At 43.8% G+C, this 16992-nt stretch overlaps 1 protein-coding gene across 1 annotated transcript in view; it reads right to left on the reverse strand.

The window, feature by feature from the left end:
• The window catches only part of HSPA9 (heat shock protein family A (Hsp70) member 9), an 85810-nt gene extending 70291 nt beyond the window's left edge, over positions 1–15519 (reverse strand). The window contains 3 exon segments of the mRNA XM_029583357.1: positions 3098–3185; positions 12315–12373; positions 15025–15519. Coding sequence (XP_029439217.1) covers positions 3098–3185; positions 12315–12373; positions 15025–15114 — 237 coding nt within the window. The 5' untranslated portion in view covers positions 15115–15519.
• Positions 15520–16992: the final 1473 nt, after the last annotated feature.

A 16992-nucleotide genomic window follows, 5' to 3' on the forward strand; every position in this document is an offset into this window, starting at 1 on the left:
GCAGGGAGCTGAGGCGAGCCCCTGGCTCTTTATAGGGACTGGAAGAGGGAGGAGCCACCAGCTGAGGACCGACAGGACAAAAAATGGGGGAAGAGGCCTGTGCCTGAAGAAAGGCTTGTAAGCCTTTAAAAAATTCCACCCAAGAAAAAGCAGCCAGGTCCAGACCAAGCCCAGAAAGAACTGGAGCTGGTCCCACAGAATTGCCCTCACCAACAGAGGAGCTAGTCAAGGGAGAGCCAAGATTTGGTGTCCTCCCAGTCAAGACCTTGACCAACCCATCATCAGAATGGGAAGAGCCAGGCTTAGCAAAATCCAAAGAAGACAACTATCCCTGAGAGCCTGAGCAGCATTGACACAGGTTAGGGATTCTCAGCCTGACCTGGTTTCTAATGACAGGCAACACAAACAGGAAGACGCTTAGGCTTCTTGCTTACCGGCACTATCGCCAAGGTAAATGTGCATCGGAACGGCTCACGCTCAAAAATGAATGTGCCCAGAAAACTAAACACCTAGAAGAAAGCACGCCAAGGCACACGCACAACTAGTGTGCCACATTAAGCACATAAAGTATGTGCGCAAAAAAAGCCCATACAAAAACTAAGCACACAACACATGCGCAGAGCCAACACACTGCGCACACAGACAACTACAAGGATAGCAAAAACACACAAGAGCACATGGAAACGGCCGCCGCAGCCTACCACACAGCATGCAAGAAAAAAGTCTAAGTGCAGGGCCTTGCCCATCGGGGCCGCTCAACCTGCCAGGGTGCCCAGTTCCAACCCCAACGGCAGCAGGAACGAATGTCGGCACGGTGCGAGCAGAGAACGGAGACCAGAGGAAATCCCGAAACCCCCCACATCTCTGATTCAGGTAAAACTCTCTCCCCCTTTTTTTTCCCTCTTAAACCTTACCTGAGCTCAGCGCTTACCAGCTGAGTATAGAAACTGTCTCCAGCTACGGGGGGAGAGGGCATCTGCTGTTACCACCACGCTCAGTCTCCTACACCTGCTGCCTTTCAGCTGAACTAGCAGCTAAGTCCATGCCAGACCAAGGCAACCTCTGAGCGACCACGGAAATCGCCTCAGGAATTCTCAACTGGTGGAGGGACCTTTAGGTATCACCTGAATTTAGAACTTCAAAATTTCTTTCAAGAAGCTCAAAGCAATCCCCATAGGGAGAAGCATGTCCATCATCTGCAGGAGATTGAAAATACTGGCAGGCTGGGGTCACTGCAGGGTTATATATACTGTGACATCTGCTGGCAGGGGAGCATAAACCCTCTGGTCCAGAGTCAGAGTCCATCTGTCTACACGCTAGGAAAGAATTTTCCAAGTCACAAATCATTATTTCTCTGCATTTTTGGTAAAATAAAATTAACTGGAAAATGCTGCTTGCATAAGTATTCAACCTCTGTGCTGTGGAAGCACCAAGTCTATACAGATGAAAAACATTAACCTAACAATTGTCTTACAACTGGCCTCTACCTGTGAATCATTAAAAAAGGTCAGCTTTTCTGGATAAAAAAAAGACCTCCTAATTCCAGTATTATTGATCAGACTGTCAATCTGAAGGAAAGCTGTGTAAATGAAGACCAAAGAGCATTCTAAGGAAATTAAAGATAAAGTTATAGACATGCACAAGATAGGAAAAGGCTACAAAATAAGATCCAAGTGCTTGGATATCCCAGTGAGCACTGTTGGATCAATTGAGAAGAAATGGAAGCTGCATCATAACATCCAGACACTGCCATCCCTCAAAACTCAGCATCAGAAAAAGGAGACTTGTGAGGAAAGCCACAGAAAGGCCAACAATAAAGAAGCTACAGAGTTCAGGGGCTAAGACTGGTGGAGGTGCACCAGTCAACCATATCAAGAGCTCGGCATGCATGGGAGGAGGACTAGAAAGAAGCCATTACTGAAGAAAAACCATATCAAAGCATGTCTGGAGTTTGCCAGAAAACAGAGTGAACCAGCAAAAATGTGTGCTAAGGTTTTGTGGTCAAGAGACAAGTGGAGCTTTTTGGCCAAAATTCAAAACGCTGTGTGGCACAAACCTAACACTGCCCAATCCTCAGCAAATACCATCCCAAAGGTAAAGCATCATGTTGGGGGATGCTTTTCCTCAGTGGGGACTGGGCATCTTGTCAAAATTGAAGGATGGATGGATGCTCCAACATACAGGGAGATACTGCAAGACAAACTGCTTCAGTCTGCTGAAGCATGGGAGAAAGTTCACCTTTCGGCAGGACAATGATCCCGATCACAAGGCCAAACCAACACAGGCTTGGTTGAACAAAAAGGTGAATGTTCTACAATGGCCAAGTCAAAGTCCAATCGATAATCTGTAGCACTATTTGAAAACTGCAGTCTATAAATTTCATCCAAACAATCTGAACAACTTGGAGCAAACCTGCCAGGAAGAATGAGCAAAAATCACTCCCAAATAATGTGCAAAGCTGGTAGAAACTTACACCAACAGACTTAAAGCTGTGATTGCAGAAAGGTGGTTCTAGCAAGTACTAGTCTGAAGGGGTTGAATACGTATGCAAGCAGCATTTTTCAGTTTTTAATTTTATTTTACCATAAAGTGCTGAGAAGTAATGAATTGTTACTGAAAGTGTACTGGTTTGCGACATAACAAAACAAATCTGTGCAAGTGTCATTTGTAATCCACACAAATCTGACTTTTTTAGGGGGTTGAATACTTTTCAAAGACACCGTACTGAGGAACAGAAAAAAAGACAATGGTGTTATTTGAGATAAAATTGCACTAGCTTCCTCCAAATTCTGTTGAAGATGCTGATCTTTACTCATTACAGAAATGTACTCTGCAAAAGTACTGAGCATATCAGCAGCCATATGCTTTAGCAGCAATCTCAGTACTTTTACCTTTGTATATTCTTCCAAACTCTGCCTTGGGATTTAATACAATTACACCATCATCCATCAAAACTATGTAACATTGCACCTTTTGCAACTCACTGTCTCTAAGTAGGAAACATTAGACCTCTGCTTCTGAAGCAGCAATCTTTGTGAAAATAAGAATTACACACCAAAGTCTGAGAAGAATCATTACTTATACTGGTCATGCTTACCTTTGCTTGCTTGCCCTCCATAACAGCAACACAAGAGTTTGTGGTTCCAAGATCAATACCAACAACTGCACCCTTAATTGCTTCAGAACTACAAAAAGTAAAATAAATAAATCAGAAAAGAATGTCACCAACTGTTAACTCTGGCCCAATGGCTCAGTGTTGCCATGAGCAAGATGTGGTTTTGATTCCCAAGCTCGACTTAGTTTAATGATTTGATTTATATTCCGCCTTTCAACCATTTTAAAGCGGATTATATTTTGTTCCTCAGTCCTGCAAGAGCCCCAACCACCATACAACAAGCAACTAGTAACCAGATTCAAAAGTATGTGAACCAGAGTCTGGAAAAGTCATCTGGCAGCCATGGTCAAGGGTTGCTGCTGTGATAACCAGGTCAGACAGCAGATAGGTTTAAAACAGGGAGAGCGCCCAGGTAGTTGCCACTGAGGGATCCTTTGGATTTTCACACTGAGCCAGTTTAACATTGCCCTTGAAATGTTAAAGTATCTGGCAACAGGTCCCAATGAAATCCAGGTGGCTCCTGTTAGCAATTTTTTCGATGAGCTGATCCTACGCCTCTCCATAGACAGCAGGATGAATCAGCCATAATGTATGGGTGGTGTCATCTGATAGCCCCGACATGGACCCATCTGTCAGAACTCAGTAGAGATGCACAGGAGTTCCCATGCATGCACACTGTCTTGAAAGCCTGTCTTTTCCAGAATGTAACAGTGAAGAAGTTGACTCTCCAGGGAGAGTATTAAGCATAGCTAATTCCTCCTGCAGTCTATGGAGAACTTTTTTTTTTAACCTGTAAACAGAATTTCCATCAACATGTAGGCATAAATTAGTCATTACATGTGGCCTGTCCCCTGTTGTGGGTTGAATAGCAGAAGCATGAAGACAACGGATTAGTGGGTGAATAGGCTGCACAAAACTACTTGTCCGAAGTTATTGTCTCTTCAGGACATACTGTTCAGACAGTAGTGGGAGATGAAGGCATGAAGCAAATCAAGTAGCTTCTCTGGAAAAGTCTTCAGAGACAGCTCTGAGAAGAGACATTGAAATCGCTATGGCTCTCACTTGATGACCCCCAGAGTCTGTAATCTGTAGGCTAGCCAATGTTTAACAGTGCACCATATGATACACGAGCCAATTAGACCAAGTATGTTTAGCAGCTGCCCTTCCCAATATGTTGGGGCCAGAGGACACAGAAGCTAGATGGTAAGGTTAAGTCATCTTTAGGTAACATACCAGAGCTCTTTCAGTTCAAGCAATGAAGAGATCGTTCTCTGTGCACAAGAGGTTTTGGAAAGAATGTAGGTAGCACAATAACTTGATTAATGTGAACGATAACACTTTCAGAAGAAACTCGGGGTAAGTTTGGAGAACCATCCTATTGTGAAAAAATTACAGGCATGTGAATATGAAACCAAAGCCACAAGAAACACTTTCCAGGTGAAAAACTTCAAGTCCACCAACTTGAGAGCTTTGAAAGAAGGTTTTATAAAAAGTCTAGCTAAGAACACGTTTAGATCCCACGGCACTGGAGGTTTACTAACCAGAGGCTTGGAATGCATCAGTCCCTTCATGAATTTTGATATCAGGAGTAGAGAGATCAGAGCCCCTTCCACCTATTGGTGATTCACCACAATGACAATGAGATACTTTGACTGAAGAAGTGCTAAGGCCTAAGGATGAGAGTCAGATCAACTGGGCCACAGGAGAAGGATCCAGCAGACTGGTCCTAAACAAAGTGAAAAATCCCCCTTCCATGTCAAAGGGTAGGACCTGCTGGTTGAGAGCTTTCTAGCCGAAATCAGAACATCCTCCACCTCTTTGGGAAGGAGCAAGGAGACGACTGCTGCGCATTCAACAGCCACACCATGAGGGCTAGTGATGGCAGGCTTGGAAGGCAGAGAAAGCCTTCCTCCTCTGTGATAAAGTAGAACCTACACGAGTGACATAGGGATACCACACTTGTGGTCAGGCTATGCAGATTATCCTCATTTTGCCCCAAAGACATTTCTGGACAGTCCTAGCAATGAGAAATCTGTCGGTATGCACAGAGTAGACCAACTAGCACAAGAAGTGTTAGATGATGTATAGCTGCTCAGAAGCATGAAGCAGAACTTCAACCTTTCAGTTGTTTTTTGAGGCAAACTGGTCAAACCCTGGCTTTCCCTAGCAACTGAAAAAGTAATGTTTAATTCAGTTGTAACACTCTGCTGAGACTGTCCAGTGTTCTGAATTCCCAAAAGGAAGGTCACTGGGAGATGGGCATTGTGATGTCCTGCCCATGACCAGATTCGAAAGGTCTCCTGCCAGAGGGTATAAGAGCCCCCTACCTCCTCATTTATGTAGAACGTGACTACTTGGTCTTCGTCCTGGGTTAGCATTCTCTTTCCCAAAAGATGAAAGAAAGCCCTTAGAGCACAGTAGATGACTTGCAGCTCCAGGTGGTTAGCATGTAGATGACTCCACTGGGGACCATGATCCTTGGAGCCATGCTGCTTCAACATGCCCCCTTGATGCAGTGCAATATGCAATGTGAGACCCACCTTTAGAGCTTTTGGATTCAAAGGGATGCAGTTTTCTTAGAGATCACCGAGATTTGGTGGGACAAAGGACTGATAGACTTGATATCCTTGGCTTCAAAGGCCCAACTGAAATCTCAGAAGTAGGCAAGTCAGAGGAACCATATACACCAAGGAGGATAGGATAAACCTCACTGACACTTGGTTCTGTTGAAGAAAGACCTTACCTGACTCAACAGCAATGTGTTTTGTTTTTTTTTGGATGGGCAGCACAATTATCCAAGCTGCTATGAATTGAATTCTATGAGCTGGAACCAGGTTTGACTTGCCAAAGTTGACCAGGAACTTCTGGGACTGAAGAAGCCATATGGTCTTCAAGGGACTCCAGTTCCTGATGAATGGACCCATCACCGGCCAATCATCCAGGTATGGGAACACACAGGCTCCCTGTCACTAAAGCTGTGCTGCCACTACTGCCAGGCATTTTGTTAACACCCTTGTACTGGTAGTGCATGTCCTTCACAACAAACCTGAGGAACTTCTGAGGGGCAGGGTGAATGGGGATGCGGGCACAAGCATCTTTCAGATCCTGAGCAAAAATCCAATCCCTTGAGTGAATGAAAGGGAGAACCATCTGGAGGGAGTTCATCTAAAACAGGGTGGCCAATGCCAGTCCTCAAGAGACACAGGCAAGCCAGATTTTCAGGATATCCACAATGAATATGATTGAAATAGATTTACATATCATGGAGGCAGCGCATGCAAATCTCTCATATGCATATTCATTGTGGAGAGTCCAAAAACCTGGCCTGTTTATGGCTCTTGACCAGTGTTGGCCACTCTTGCTCTAGAACCTCTCCCATACCAAACTTGTTCATCCTCCTCAAGTTCAATAGAGGACTTAATCTCCCCGACTCCTTGGAGGAAGATGGAAAGTGGGGAGTGGAGGGAATGATCAGCAAATACCAGAACAGTATCCCTGGCAACACTCCTGAGGTGGAATAGATATGACCACCTTCTGTAGTGGGAGTCCATTTACAGTTCTGCAGATTGGGGGGGGGGGGGGGCGTGTCAGAGCTGAAAACTGAAATCCGCTAGGTCGGAGAAGGATGAGAGATGAGAATTGGGAAGCATGGCTACCACCTCTGCTTCACAATTTTCAGGACCCCACCAGGTTTTTTTGGTGGTAAACAGCCATTCTGAGAGGGAAGGACTGAACCCATCCCTCTACTGGAGGCGGCAGGAAAGTGGGTCTCCAAATATTTAAAAACTGGACCTGGCCTTAAGTTGTGTCTGCTGCAGAGCCTTTCCCTCCCAAGACCTCAGGTCTAAAAACAGCAGATGTGTCTCTGGAAGAATGGTCACTTATCACGAAAATAGCAGCATCAGGTGAGAGCTGGTTGATCCCCTGCCTCAGCACATAGCGACTATCACCAAACTTGTCCCCTGTGCAAGACATCTGCAAGATGATCATGTACATCCTCTCCACAGCTGCTCGTTCGCATTCACATAGTCAGTTTGGCTTCAGTCCTGGCCACCATGCTTACATTCTTCCACTGCTCGGTGTAAATCTGCTTGGTCTGGGTCAGAAGCCAGAGGTTTTAGCTTTTGTACCCATCTGTACAGGTACCGCACTGCATAGAGCTGTGAGCCACAACCAAGGCACCCAGCATGGGCCCCTGGAAGACCATCTTCCCAAATACATCCACTGCTTTTGGGGGAAGCATGCTGGTGTGATCATATGTGCATGACCCAAAATCCTGGGGAAGTCTGGACCCTGTATTTTAAATTCATTTTTCTGGCCTCTGGCAAGCATATCTGTGTCTGTCACATCCCTATCTTAAGGTTAAGAAGCTTGGGAACTAAGAGCCACAGAATCCATTGAAGGTTGAAGAAACTGGTGAAGCTTCAGGACAATGTTCTCAGGATCTTTTCCTTCCCAACACTCAGCACTTACCCAAAAACATGGAGGAGCAGAAATCCTCCAGAAAGGACATATCCTGAGGCAAGTCAGAGTGAGGGTGATTGAGGAGACTTCCACTATTCTGAGGGGGAAATGTCTAATGCTAAGGACTTATTCCCTACTCTGGAAGCTCTTGAGAAGAGACATGCACAGGGACAGTTTCGCCAAATGGATTTGTTTTGCACATACCTAGACAGGAATGAACCTCATTCATAAGCCAGGTTATCCAAGTCTCCCAAATTTACTGATAACACCCTTCTTAGTACTTGCATTGTACTAGAGAGTCTGCTTTCTGGAGTTCATAGGATATATATAGATATATATATAGATATATATATTTTTTTTTTTATAGGTAACATATGAAGTTGTGCTTGGAAATGCTTCTTAAACCAGGCCAGTGGCAACCAATATAATGGGACTATTTCTGTATCTTTCTGCCACACTTTCTTGGTCTCTGATTGCATCTCTTGATATGTAAGGATCTTTGCTTTCTTTATGTGATCCATTGAACAGTCACTGGGTACTGACACCTTATCGGCAGTACTATTCTTGTTTTGCTTCTTCACCACAATATCTGGTTTTCTAGCATCGATATTCCTGTTGGCAGGATCAGGAATGCCTCAGGTGATCACAACTTCTTTGTTCTATTCTATTAGGGTTGTTTTCCCCAGTGTTTGTATGGTATGTTAATGTTATAGTGTTTACAGAGTTTCCAATGAATAAGCTGTGCCACCTTGTTGGGCCTCTCTGTATAGAAGCCTTCTGACATCAACACATCATATCCAACAAAATGTGTAACTGTTTCTGGTTGTGTTCCGCAGAATCTGCATTTTGTCCAATTTATCACTTGCTCCTATGTTGGCTATGAACCATCTTGTCCATACTCCACTATCCTAGGCTGCAATTATCACTCACTCATTTATAGATTTGAATTCACTTTGTCAAATCTTGATCCATATGGGGGTTTCTGGTGTAGCTCTCTGTACTTTCCCCTGTATGTTTGCTTCTTCTAGTTATCTTTCCTCGTCTAAAGAGTTTTTGACTCCTTTTGCTAATTCTGTAGCTTCTTTTCCTTCATGTGCTGGTAGATTTTCAGTCATTCCCTCTATTCGCTGGAACGATTGTCCAAGCTTAAGGCCTGAGACTGATTAGGCTTGCTCGCTTTCTTACTTCAGTAATTGAGTCTGTTGATGCCATTAAGTACGCCTGAAAGTTATTATGGTAGCTCTGTGTGTGTATTTATTTTTATTTATTTATTTATTTTAAAGTATTTCTATACCGTCTTTACAAACAAACAATGTTTAATCAAAACGGTTTACAAATATCAAATAAAAATAGAACTAAAAATAAATTAAGGATTAATTAGGAGTAAAATAGCTTATGGAGAATATAAAATTACAAAAATTTCGTTAATATAAAATAAAAAATTGTTTAAAATAAAAATAGGTAACATAAAACAAGTCAGTAGTCAAGTGGAGAGGAATCTGGTGCCAAACTGAATATGTATGTATTCTGGGAGTGTGATGTAATTATTTGGTGGGTGGTATATGAAACGCAATTCGAAATAAATGAGTTTTTAAGGATTTTTTGAATTGTTTGGAATTAGATATGGTTCTGATGGAGTCTTGTAGTGAATTCCACAGAATGGGGCCTATGACTGAGAAAGCTCTTTTTCTAGTAATATCGAGGCGGGCTTGTCGAGGTGAAGGAATGTCGAGAAGATTTTTGTCCAGTGACCTTAAATGTCTAGTTGGTTTGTAAATTCGGAGAGTGGAGCATAGTGTGACCGAATTGGGAGTGTAAATGAGAGAGTGTATAATGGATAAAATTTTGTACTGTATTCTGTATTTAACTGGTAACCAATGTAATGATTGAAGTATTGGGGTAATGTGATTTTTTTTTGAAGAATTTGTTAAGATACGTGCTGCTGCATTTTGGATTAACTGGAGTGAGTGAAGTGTGTTTTCTGGAAGACCTATGATTAGAGAATTACAATAATCCAATCCGGAGAAGATGAGTGATTGAAGAATGGTTCGAAAGTCGTGGAAAAAAAGTAAAGGACGTAACCGTTTTAAGAGTTGAAGTTTGTAGAAAGAATTCCTAGTTAGCATGGATATGTGTTGTTTTAATGAGAGATCTGTATTGATGGTTATGCCTAAGTTTTTTGCAGATTTTGATATGGGGATGGTTATTCCATTGAATATGAGTTGAGGAGGGGGGCCTATAGATGAATCAGTGATTCATCTATAGGCCCCCCTATAAGACCGGTATTACCTGATGAGCGTGTGCAGGGCCAGTCTGCTATTCTAAAACGGTATGATAGTGTAGAAATTGCAAGCTAATAGCTTGTATCTTATTTAGTGCTGTTAAAGCACTCTTCCACATCAACTTTACTCCTATACTACACTTTACTGGTGTTTTTCTCTGTACTTTATGCTTTTTTTTTTTTGCACTTTCCTCTGCTCCTAGATATCCAGTTCCTTTATATTGCAATCTTCAGACAGGAAGATGATTTCAGTTTTATTTAATTTTCATTTAAGGAAAGTTGTTTTAGCACATCTGTCCAGGCAAAATGTCATCCGAGAAACCTTTTAATACTCTGAGGCATGCACCACTGGGAACATTTCCTCCATCTTGGACAGAAGAGAGTAATCACTCTTTCTGGTCTCAAGGGGCTTAAGGAGCAAAGAAATTCTTCCCTAGCTTTGACAGTTGGGCCTCCATAGGCTGGGGTTGGAGAAGAGACATCCTCTACAGAAAAGCAGATGGGTTCATCACTACCAAGGGCTGAGCATACAGCTGTGGAAGCACTCTGTCATGGCAGCGGTCAGCTCAGAGGTACTCTGCACCAGCTATGCCAACACTTCCCAAACAGTCCATGGGCAGTGCCTTAGTGGAAGGACTTCTGGGTTCATGCACAGAAATGCATTACACTGATGTCCCGGCATGCCTTGCCAAGTAGATTGACTGTGCTTTCGAATGTGAGAGTTCTGTGCAGAGGACATGGATAGCAACCTGGTCCTCCCTAGGGTCTGGAGGAAAATACATGACGCTACTCCATGGGAAGGTTTGCACCATGAGGGATAATGAGATCTGTTCTAACGAGGTTATCTTCTCCCTCAACCTCAAGGAGGGGCCCACTCTGTGGAGCCCTCTGCCAAGGGCACCGAATTATCTTCATCTCTAAGGGAGATGGCTCCAAAGGGGGTCCATTACTTTATTTGGGCACCCTTCTGCATCCTACTCAACCCCTGACCTGAGGTGGATCCAGCACCGAGTGGGGGTGAGAAGGAACCTTCCTGTGCTTGTAGGAATGAGATGGAGAAGAGATTTTTGTCTTGACTTCCTGCATGCTGTGTTTTTCCTAGATGAGGCATGTCTCCACTGCCCAGTTTCGGGCTGAGGCATAGGGCTCTTACTGGTTGCAACTGGAGACAGATATAGCTGTTGAATGCGTCATGGTCGGGGCACATGCAGCTGTAACAAGCAGCCTGCTTATCTGTGATGGGTATCCAGCACCTATAGATATAAGCCTTGAAGTCACTGGGCTGGGGCTTCTTAGCCTTGGATGTTTCCATATTCATGATTCTGTGGGGGTGGGTTTTTTTGTTTTTTTTTTTAATTTAGAACGTTCTGTTTGAGGGGCTGCTGAGACAGTGGCAAAAAAATGTTAAGCAGCAACGAGGTCAAAAATAAAAAAAGATATTAAGCAACTGGGAGCTCCTCAGAGCTCATGAGGCTCTGAGGGGCTCACAAAGCAGAACATGGGCAGGAACTCCTGCAGATGCTCAATAGTTTTGACTGAGCTCTGACAGCTTGGTCCGTATCTGTGATAATCAATGACATCACCCTCACATAATGGCTCATTCATGCCTGCTTGCTGACGGAGAATCTGAAAAGCTAGTCCGTACAACACTGTCCCATGTATTAAAGCAGTGATTCTCAAGCAGTCCTGGAGTACCCCCAATAGTCAGTCTGGTTCCATGCTCTACATGGAAATCTCAAATGCCTATCATTATGGATATGCAAAAGCAAAAGCTCAAGACATGGCTCTTCACTCAAGCCTACACATGACCTTTACGTGTTCCTTTTTAGCCTTTATCTACCCCCCCCCCCCCCCCCCCCCCCCTTAGTTCCATCAATCTTTTATCCTTAAGTTAAGATACTGAAGGTACTACCCCTCTTTCCGACCTCTCTCTCCTACCTCCTTTCTACACCAGATTCTTCATTTCCTTTTCTTTCAATCCTAGCACCCTCTTTGCTAATTTATGCAACTGAAGAATTTGCTGTATTTAACAGCCCCACATGTATATAATCCTTTCCTCCCTGACCCTCTCTCTTTTTTCCATCAATTTAAGTTTATACCTCCCCCTTATCCCTTCCTACAGTTATCTCTTGGTACTATATTAAGTTGTACTATTACAGCTATTCTATATTTTTATTATCTATATAATCTTTCCTGTTACTGCATTTAACTGTTTTAATGTATTGTTCCTCAGTTGTTAACATACTGTTTTATGTACAACGCAATTGCGTATTTTTCGTTCTCTGTACACCGACGTGATATCTCTGATGAGCGGCGGTATATAAAAACCAATAAATAAATAAATAAGCTGAAAACCAGACTGACTAGGGGGTAACTACAGGAGCAACTGCAATAAAATCTGTACCAGAATCACAGAGTCACATAACATGCCTTTCTTCCCAGAGTGTAACTTACGCATAATCACGTCTTGATACTTTTCCAAGAATATCTTGACTAAGGCCATTCCAGGAACCCTAAGAAAATTAAACAGCTCTATTAGCGGAATTACAAAACTCATAAAATTTATCATGTGACCTTAAATCAAAATTCTGATTCTGCCATACTGGTCTTACACTGTCAAGAAAAAGCACAGTGCAAGACTAGTATGGCAGAAATCTAGTGCAGGGCTGGAAAAAATGCAAGTGCTAGGCTGCCCAAAATTTGGTGTTTGCTGGCAGCATCCACTGGGTTACAAAATGTGAGGGGAGGGCAGATAATGAGCAAAAAATGTAAAATAGGAGAGAGAAATTTCAAAGAAACAAACAAAATGCAAAGATTTTCTCCAGCTCCAAAGCTTTCAAAAAAGATGACCACCTTTGCTAGTGGTCATGAGGTAAAATGGCAAAAATAAAATCTACAAGACTAAACTTCACAGGAATTTCTAACCACGCAACTTAAATGAAAAACACCTTTTTGCACACATACACAGCTTTAAAATTAAGTTTAAAGAATGCATACATATATATATATATAAATGCATCCCATATGGCCCAGCCACATCTCATCTTCAGTTTTAGAGACCCTTCCTCTCCCTCAGAAATGCTTATCTCAGGTTCTCTTGAATTCTGACACTGCCTGTGTTTCCACCACTTACACAGCAGACTGATCTGTGAGTCAGCCACCCTTTCAACAAATAAATATTTCATTAGATTATACTAGAATCTACCCTCTTTCACCCTCATCTCATGACCCCTCATTTCAGAGCCTCCTGTACGTTCATCCCTTTCTTACATATAGAAACGACAGCAGAAGAAGACCAATCGGTCCATCCAGTCTGCCCAGCAAGCTTCACACTTCTTTTTTCTCATACTTATCTGTTTCTCTTGGCTCTTAGTAACCTTAGGTTCTATTTCCCTTTCACCCCCACTATTAATGTAGAGAGCAGTGATGGAGCTGCTTCCAAGTGAAATATTAAGTTTGGTTTGTTGGGTAAGCGGCAGCATAGCTCTCTGCCTTGAATACTTACAAGTATTTAAATCTATATCATAGATCTCATTTTGTGTCTTTCATCCAGGGTATACATATTTAGATCTTTAAGTCTGTCCCCATACCCTCTATGATTAAGAACACTGACCATTTTGGTAGCTACCCTCTGGACTATTAAGTTTATGTTCTTTTGACAGTGTGGTCTCTAGAACTATATACAATATTCCAAATGAGGTTTTACCAGAGACTTATACAGAGGCAATTTTTTTTTTTTTGAACTCAAGTATCCTTTTGGCTTTTGTTGTCACCTTATCTAACAGCTTCACCAAATTAGAATCATAAGATATGCACACCATCAGATCTTGCAACACTGCATCCCATACTGTACTTCTCCCTTTTTATTTTTAAATTTATATTCCAGGTTTTGTGACACTTGAAAGTAGATTACATTCAGGTACTGTAGTTGTTTCCCTATCCCCAGAGGGCCTACAATCTAAGTTGTACCCAAGGCAATATAAAGTGGGGTGACGTGACATGTCCAAGGTCACAAGGCGTGTCAGCAGGATTTGAATCCCTCGGTTCCTGGTTCACAGCCTGCTACTATAATCACTAGGCAGCTATTCCACCAAATCAAATGCATAATCCTGATTTTTTTTTTTTAGCACCAAATCTTAAAATGCCATACTACACCATTTGCTCAAGCCTCACTGGATGATCCCTCCTCATGTTTTCCAGGATCTCTATGCTGTTGCAGATTTTTGGTATCTGCACAAAAGTAAACCAACATTTCCCAATAGCCCATTTGCAACATTGTAAACAAAAATGTTGAACAGAATCAGAACCAAAGCAGACTCCTTTGGTACACCAATGACAAATCCCCGTACCTCCTTTCCTGAGAGTGAGCGCCACTTACTCAACCAGTTTCTAACCCAATCATTTTAGGGCACATTGATACAGGCTGGCTTTCAAATTTACAAATATTTGATTCCAAAACAGTGTAAATTTGTATCATTTGGCCCTCTTAAAAAGCAAACTCAAGAAGCCTGGATTTTAAAATTTTCTGAGGACACCTAAAAATTATAATTTTTTTTTTTACACCCCACACATAGTTTGATCATTTTTATGCGTTTGTCAGTAAACATTCCTTAAATCTGTACACTATATTCTAATATCTTTAAATAAACCAGAATATCGGCTAGGCGGCAAGTACAGCATGGTACCTTCCTGGCCTTTTGGCAGAGTGAGAAACTGCACAACAGGAGGACAAGGGTTTAACACTCTGCCACCCAACCCTATTCGGAAGATGATTACATTATAACTACTGCCAAAACAGAAGAAGGATTAAACCATCTGCCAAAAAGAGAATACATTGAAGGTAGTTAATGGAGTCTACTTTTTTCATTAAGAAAGCAATCCTGTAAGTAACAGCGCCAGATATACGACGCTGTTACTTACAGGATTGTTACAGTTCAGACAGAAAGCCAGCCTACCAGCAACCATCCTGAAGGATTTAGAGAGCGGCTAAGAGAAAGAGACGCTCTCTACAAAACGAAGACTATAACCTTCCAACTTCCGGCTTCCTCTTCCGCCCCAACAGAGCAGAGAGAACCACCACCTTCGCGGCATCAGAGCCCCGGTCCATCCATCCCATTCAGACTGCCCCCGTGGCCTCAAGGGCTCCTCCGCGGCCAGTCCCTACCTGTCGGGCGCAGGTGAGCAGACTGCGGGAGGCACGGCGGCTCTGCGGCCGCTGGAGGAGACGGGAAACGCAGACCCCGGCGCTCAGCATGATGCGGGTCAGAGACAAGGCCTAAGGAGAGAACGCGCGCACACACAGAGCCGTACTCCACCCGTCACGCGCCCGTAAGAGAGCGCACGCTACCGAAGCCCCTTCTTTTCTGGAAGTCTCTAACCACGTGGGACACCCAGCGAGGTCAGGAAGAGAAGCCCTCCCCGCCCGAACGCCCCAGCGTCGCCTGATCAGGCCAGCGTCGCCCGGCGGGGCAGTCACGAGCAAGGAAGCGCTCTGGTGCCCGGCACAGACCCACTTCCCGGCCGGTTTCTGGCTGTCGGAGTCGCAGTCCGCGGTTTTTGACACCGCGCACCTCGAAGCTCTACACAGGCACAACTGCAGACAGCCGGCCAGGACCTCCGCGGATGAATTCCGCTCAAGGTCAGACGGGAAAAGCTGGCGAAGTCCTGCCAGAGACGCCCAACTGCGTCATTTCCGGGCGCCGTAGCCCGACTCTTGCAATACGGTTACATCAGAGCCCAACTGCAGGCGCAAAGGAAGAGCTGCTGTGAGGAACAGCTGGATGTCACGTGCCACAGAGTCGCAGCCTGGACGGGAACAGATGGCCGATTCGTTTGTATGAATGGCTGACTCCCCTTAACATTGATAAAATGAATCCTATGCAAATAGTAATGGTGATAAGGGGGATTAATCTCTAGAAAGGCAACCCTAATCTGTACCTTCCACTACTACGACCACCTTAATCTTCTGCCACCTCGGGCTCAGGGCCGCTGTATGGGTATCCTACATCCTAGGCGAACTCTCAGTTATGCTTTTCCCCCTCCCCAACACCATAATGCGCCCTTCTTTGATGACATTGGTTCTGAGACTGCCCTGCCCATCATCCCTCTCTGCCATGCATCTCATCTCTCCCCTCCATTCAGTGCCTAGTATACCAGCATCATCCTGCTATGTCTTTCCATAAAGCCATCCTCCTCTCCCTCCAGTGCACACTAATCCAGCCTACACACTCCATTCTCCTCAACACCTCCTCCCCCTCCCATCCACACAGCACGCCCTCTCTCACACCCTTCAACCAGTCCAGTATCCATCCTCTCTCTCTCCACCACTCCCATTTGCTACTATCATGTGACCAATCCTGAGAGCTGCCTCCTCGGCCTGACATCATCAATAAAGGCCAGGCCCAAAATGTTCCCTTTAACGGGTGACATTGAACCAACCTTTGATGATGATGATGGCAGGTTGTGGGAGGTAGTTCAGACTGTTGGTAGCCTAGAGCAGAAGCAGAATTTTTTTCATCAGTAACTGGTGCCGGCAGTCAGGAGCGGCTCAAGGCAATCGGCTGCCTGAGACAAAGGATGGGATGGGATGAGATGCCCATACCCCTGCTGCCTCCGCTGAGGTATCCAAAGGATATTCTCTCCAAGACACAGGCCCTCACCAACTTACCATACACACACACACACACAAAAACAACTCTAATTCTGGTGTCACTTTAGTTAGTTGCACAAACACCTTCCACTGTCAGAAACTTTTTGAAGTAACACAAAACCCTTCAAAAAATGTCACTCAGAACCAATTTAGAAAACCTGCCAAACCATAACTAACTCCCAGGACTCAAACAGCAGCAACTGTACCTGGTAAGAGGCAGCACTGCAAATTTTCTATAGGCCCTAGAACTCCAAAACACCTTCTACTGGAAAAACAGAGCAAGCCAAACACTACATACCAGCAGAATCCCTCACCTCACTCAAACACACGCTGAATACAAACTGACCCTTATTTAATACAAAATAAGGGACCACAAAGTAAAAACCAGATAAATGCAGACAAAAACTGAAATGAAAAACCTGACTGCAAGCAGTGCAACACCAGAGAAATAGAAATGCATTTCTTCCTGAAATCAGCAAAATG

The sequence above is a fragment of the Rhinatrema bivittatum genome, chromosome 18 (assembly GCF_901001135.1).
Source record: "Rhinatrema bivittatum chromosome 18, aRhiBiv1.1, whole genome shotgun sequence".
Taxonomy (NCBI): Eukaryota; Metazoa; Chordata; class Amphibia; order Gymnophiona; family Rhinatrematidae; genus Rhinatrema; species Rhinatrema bivittatum.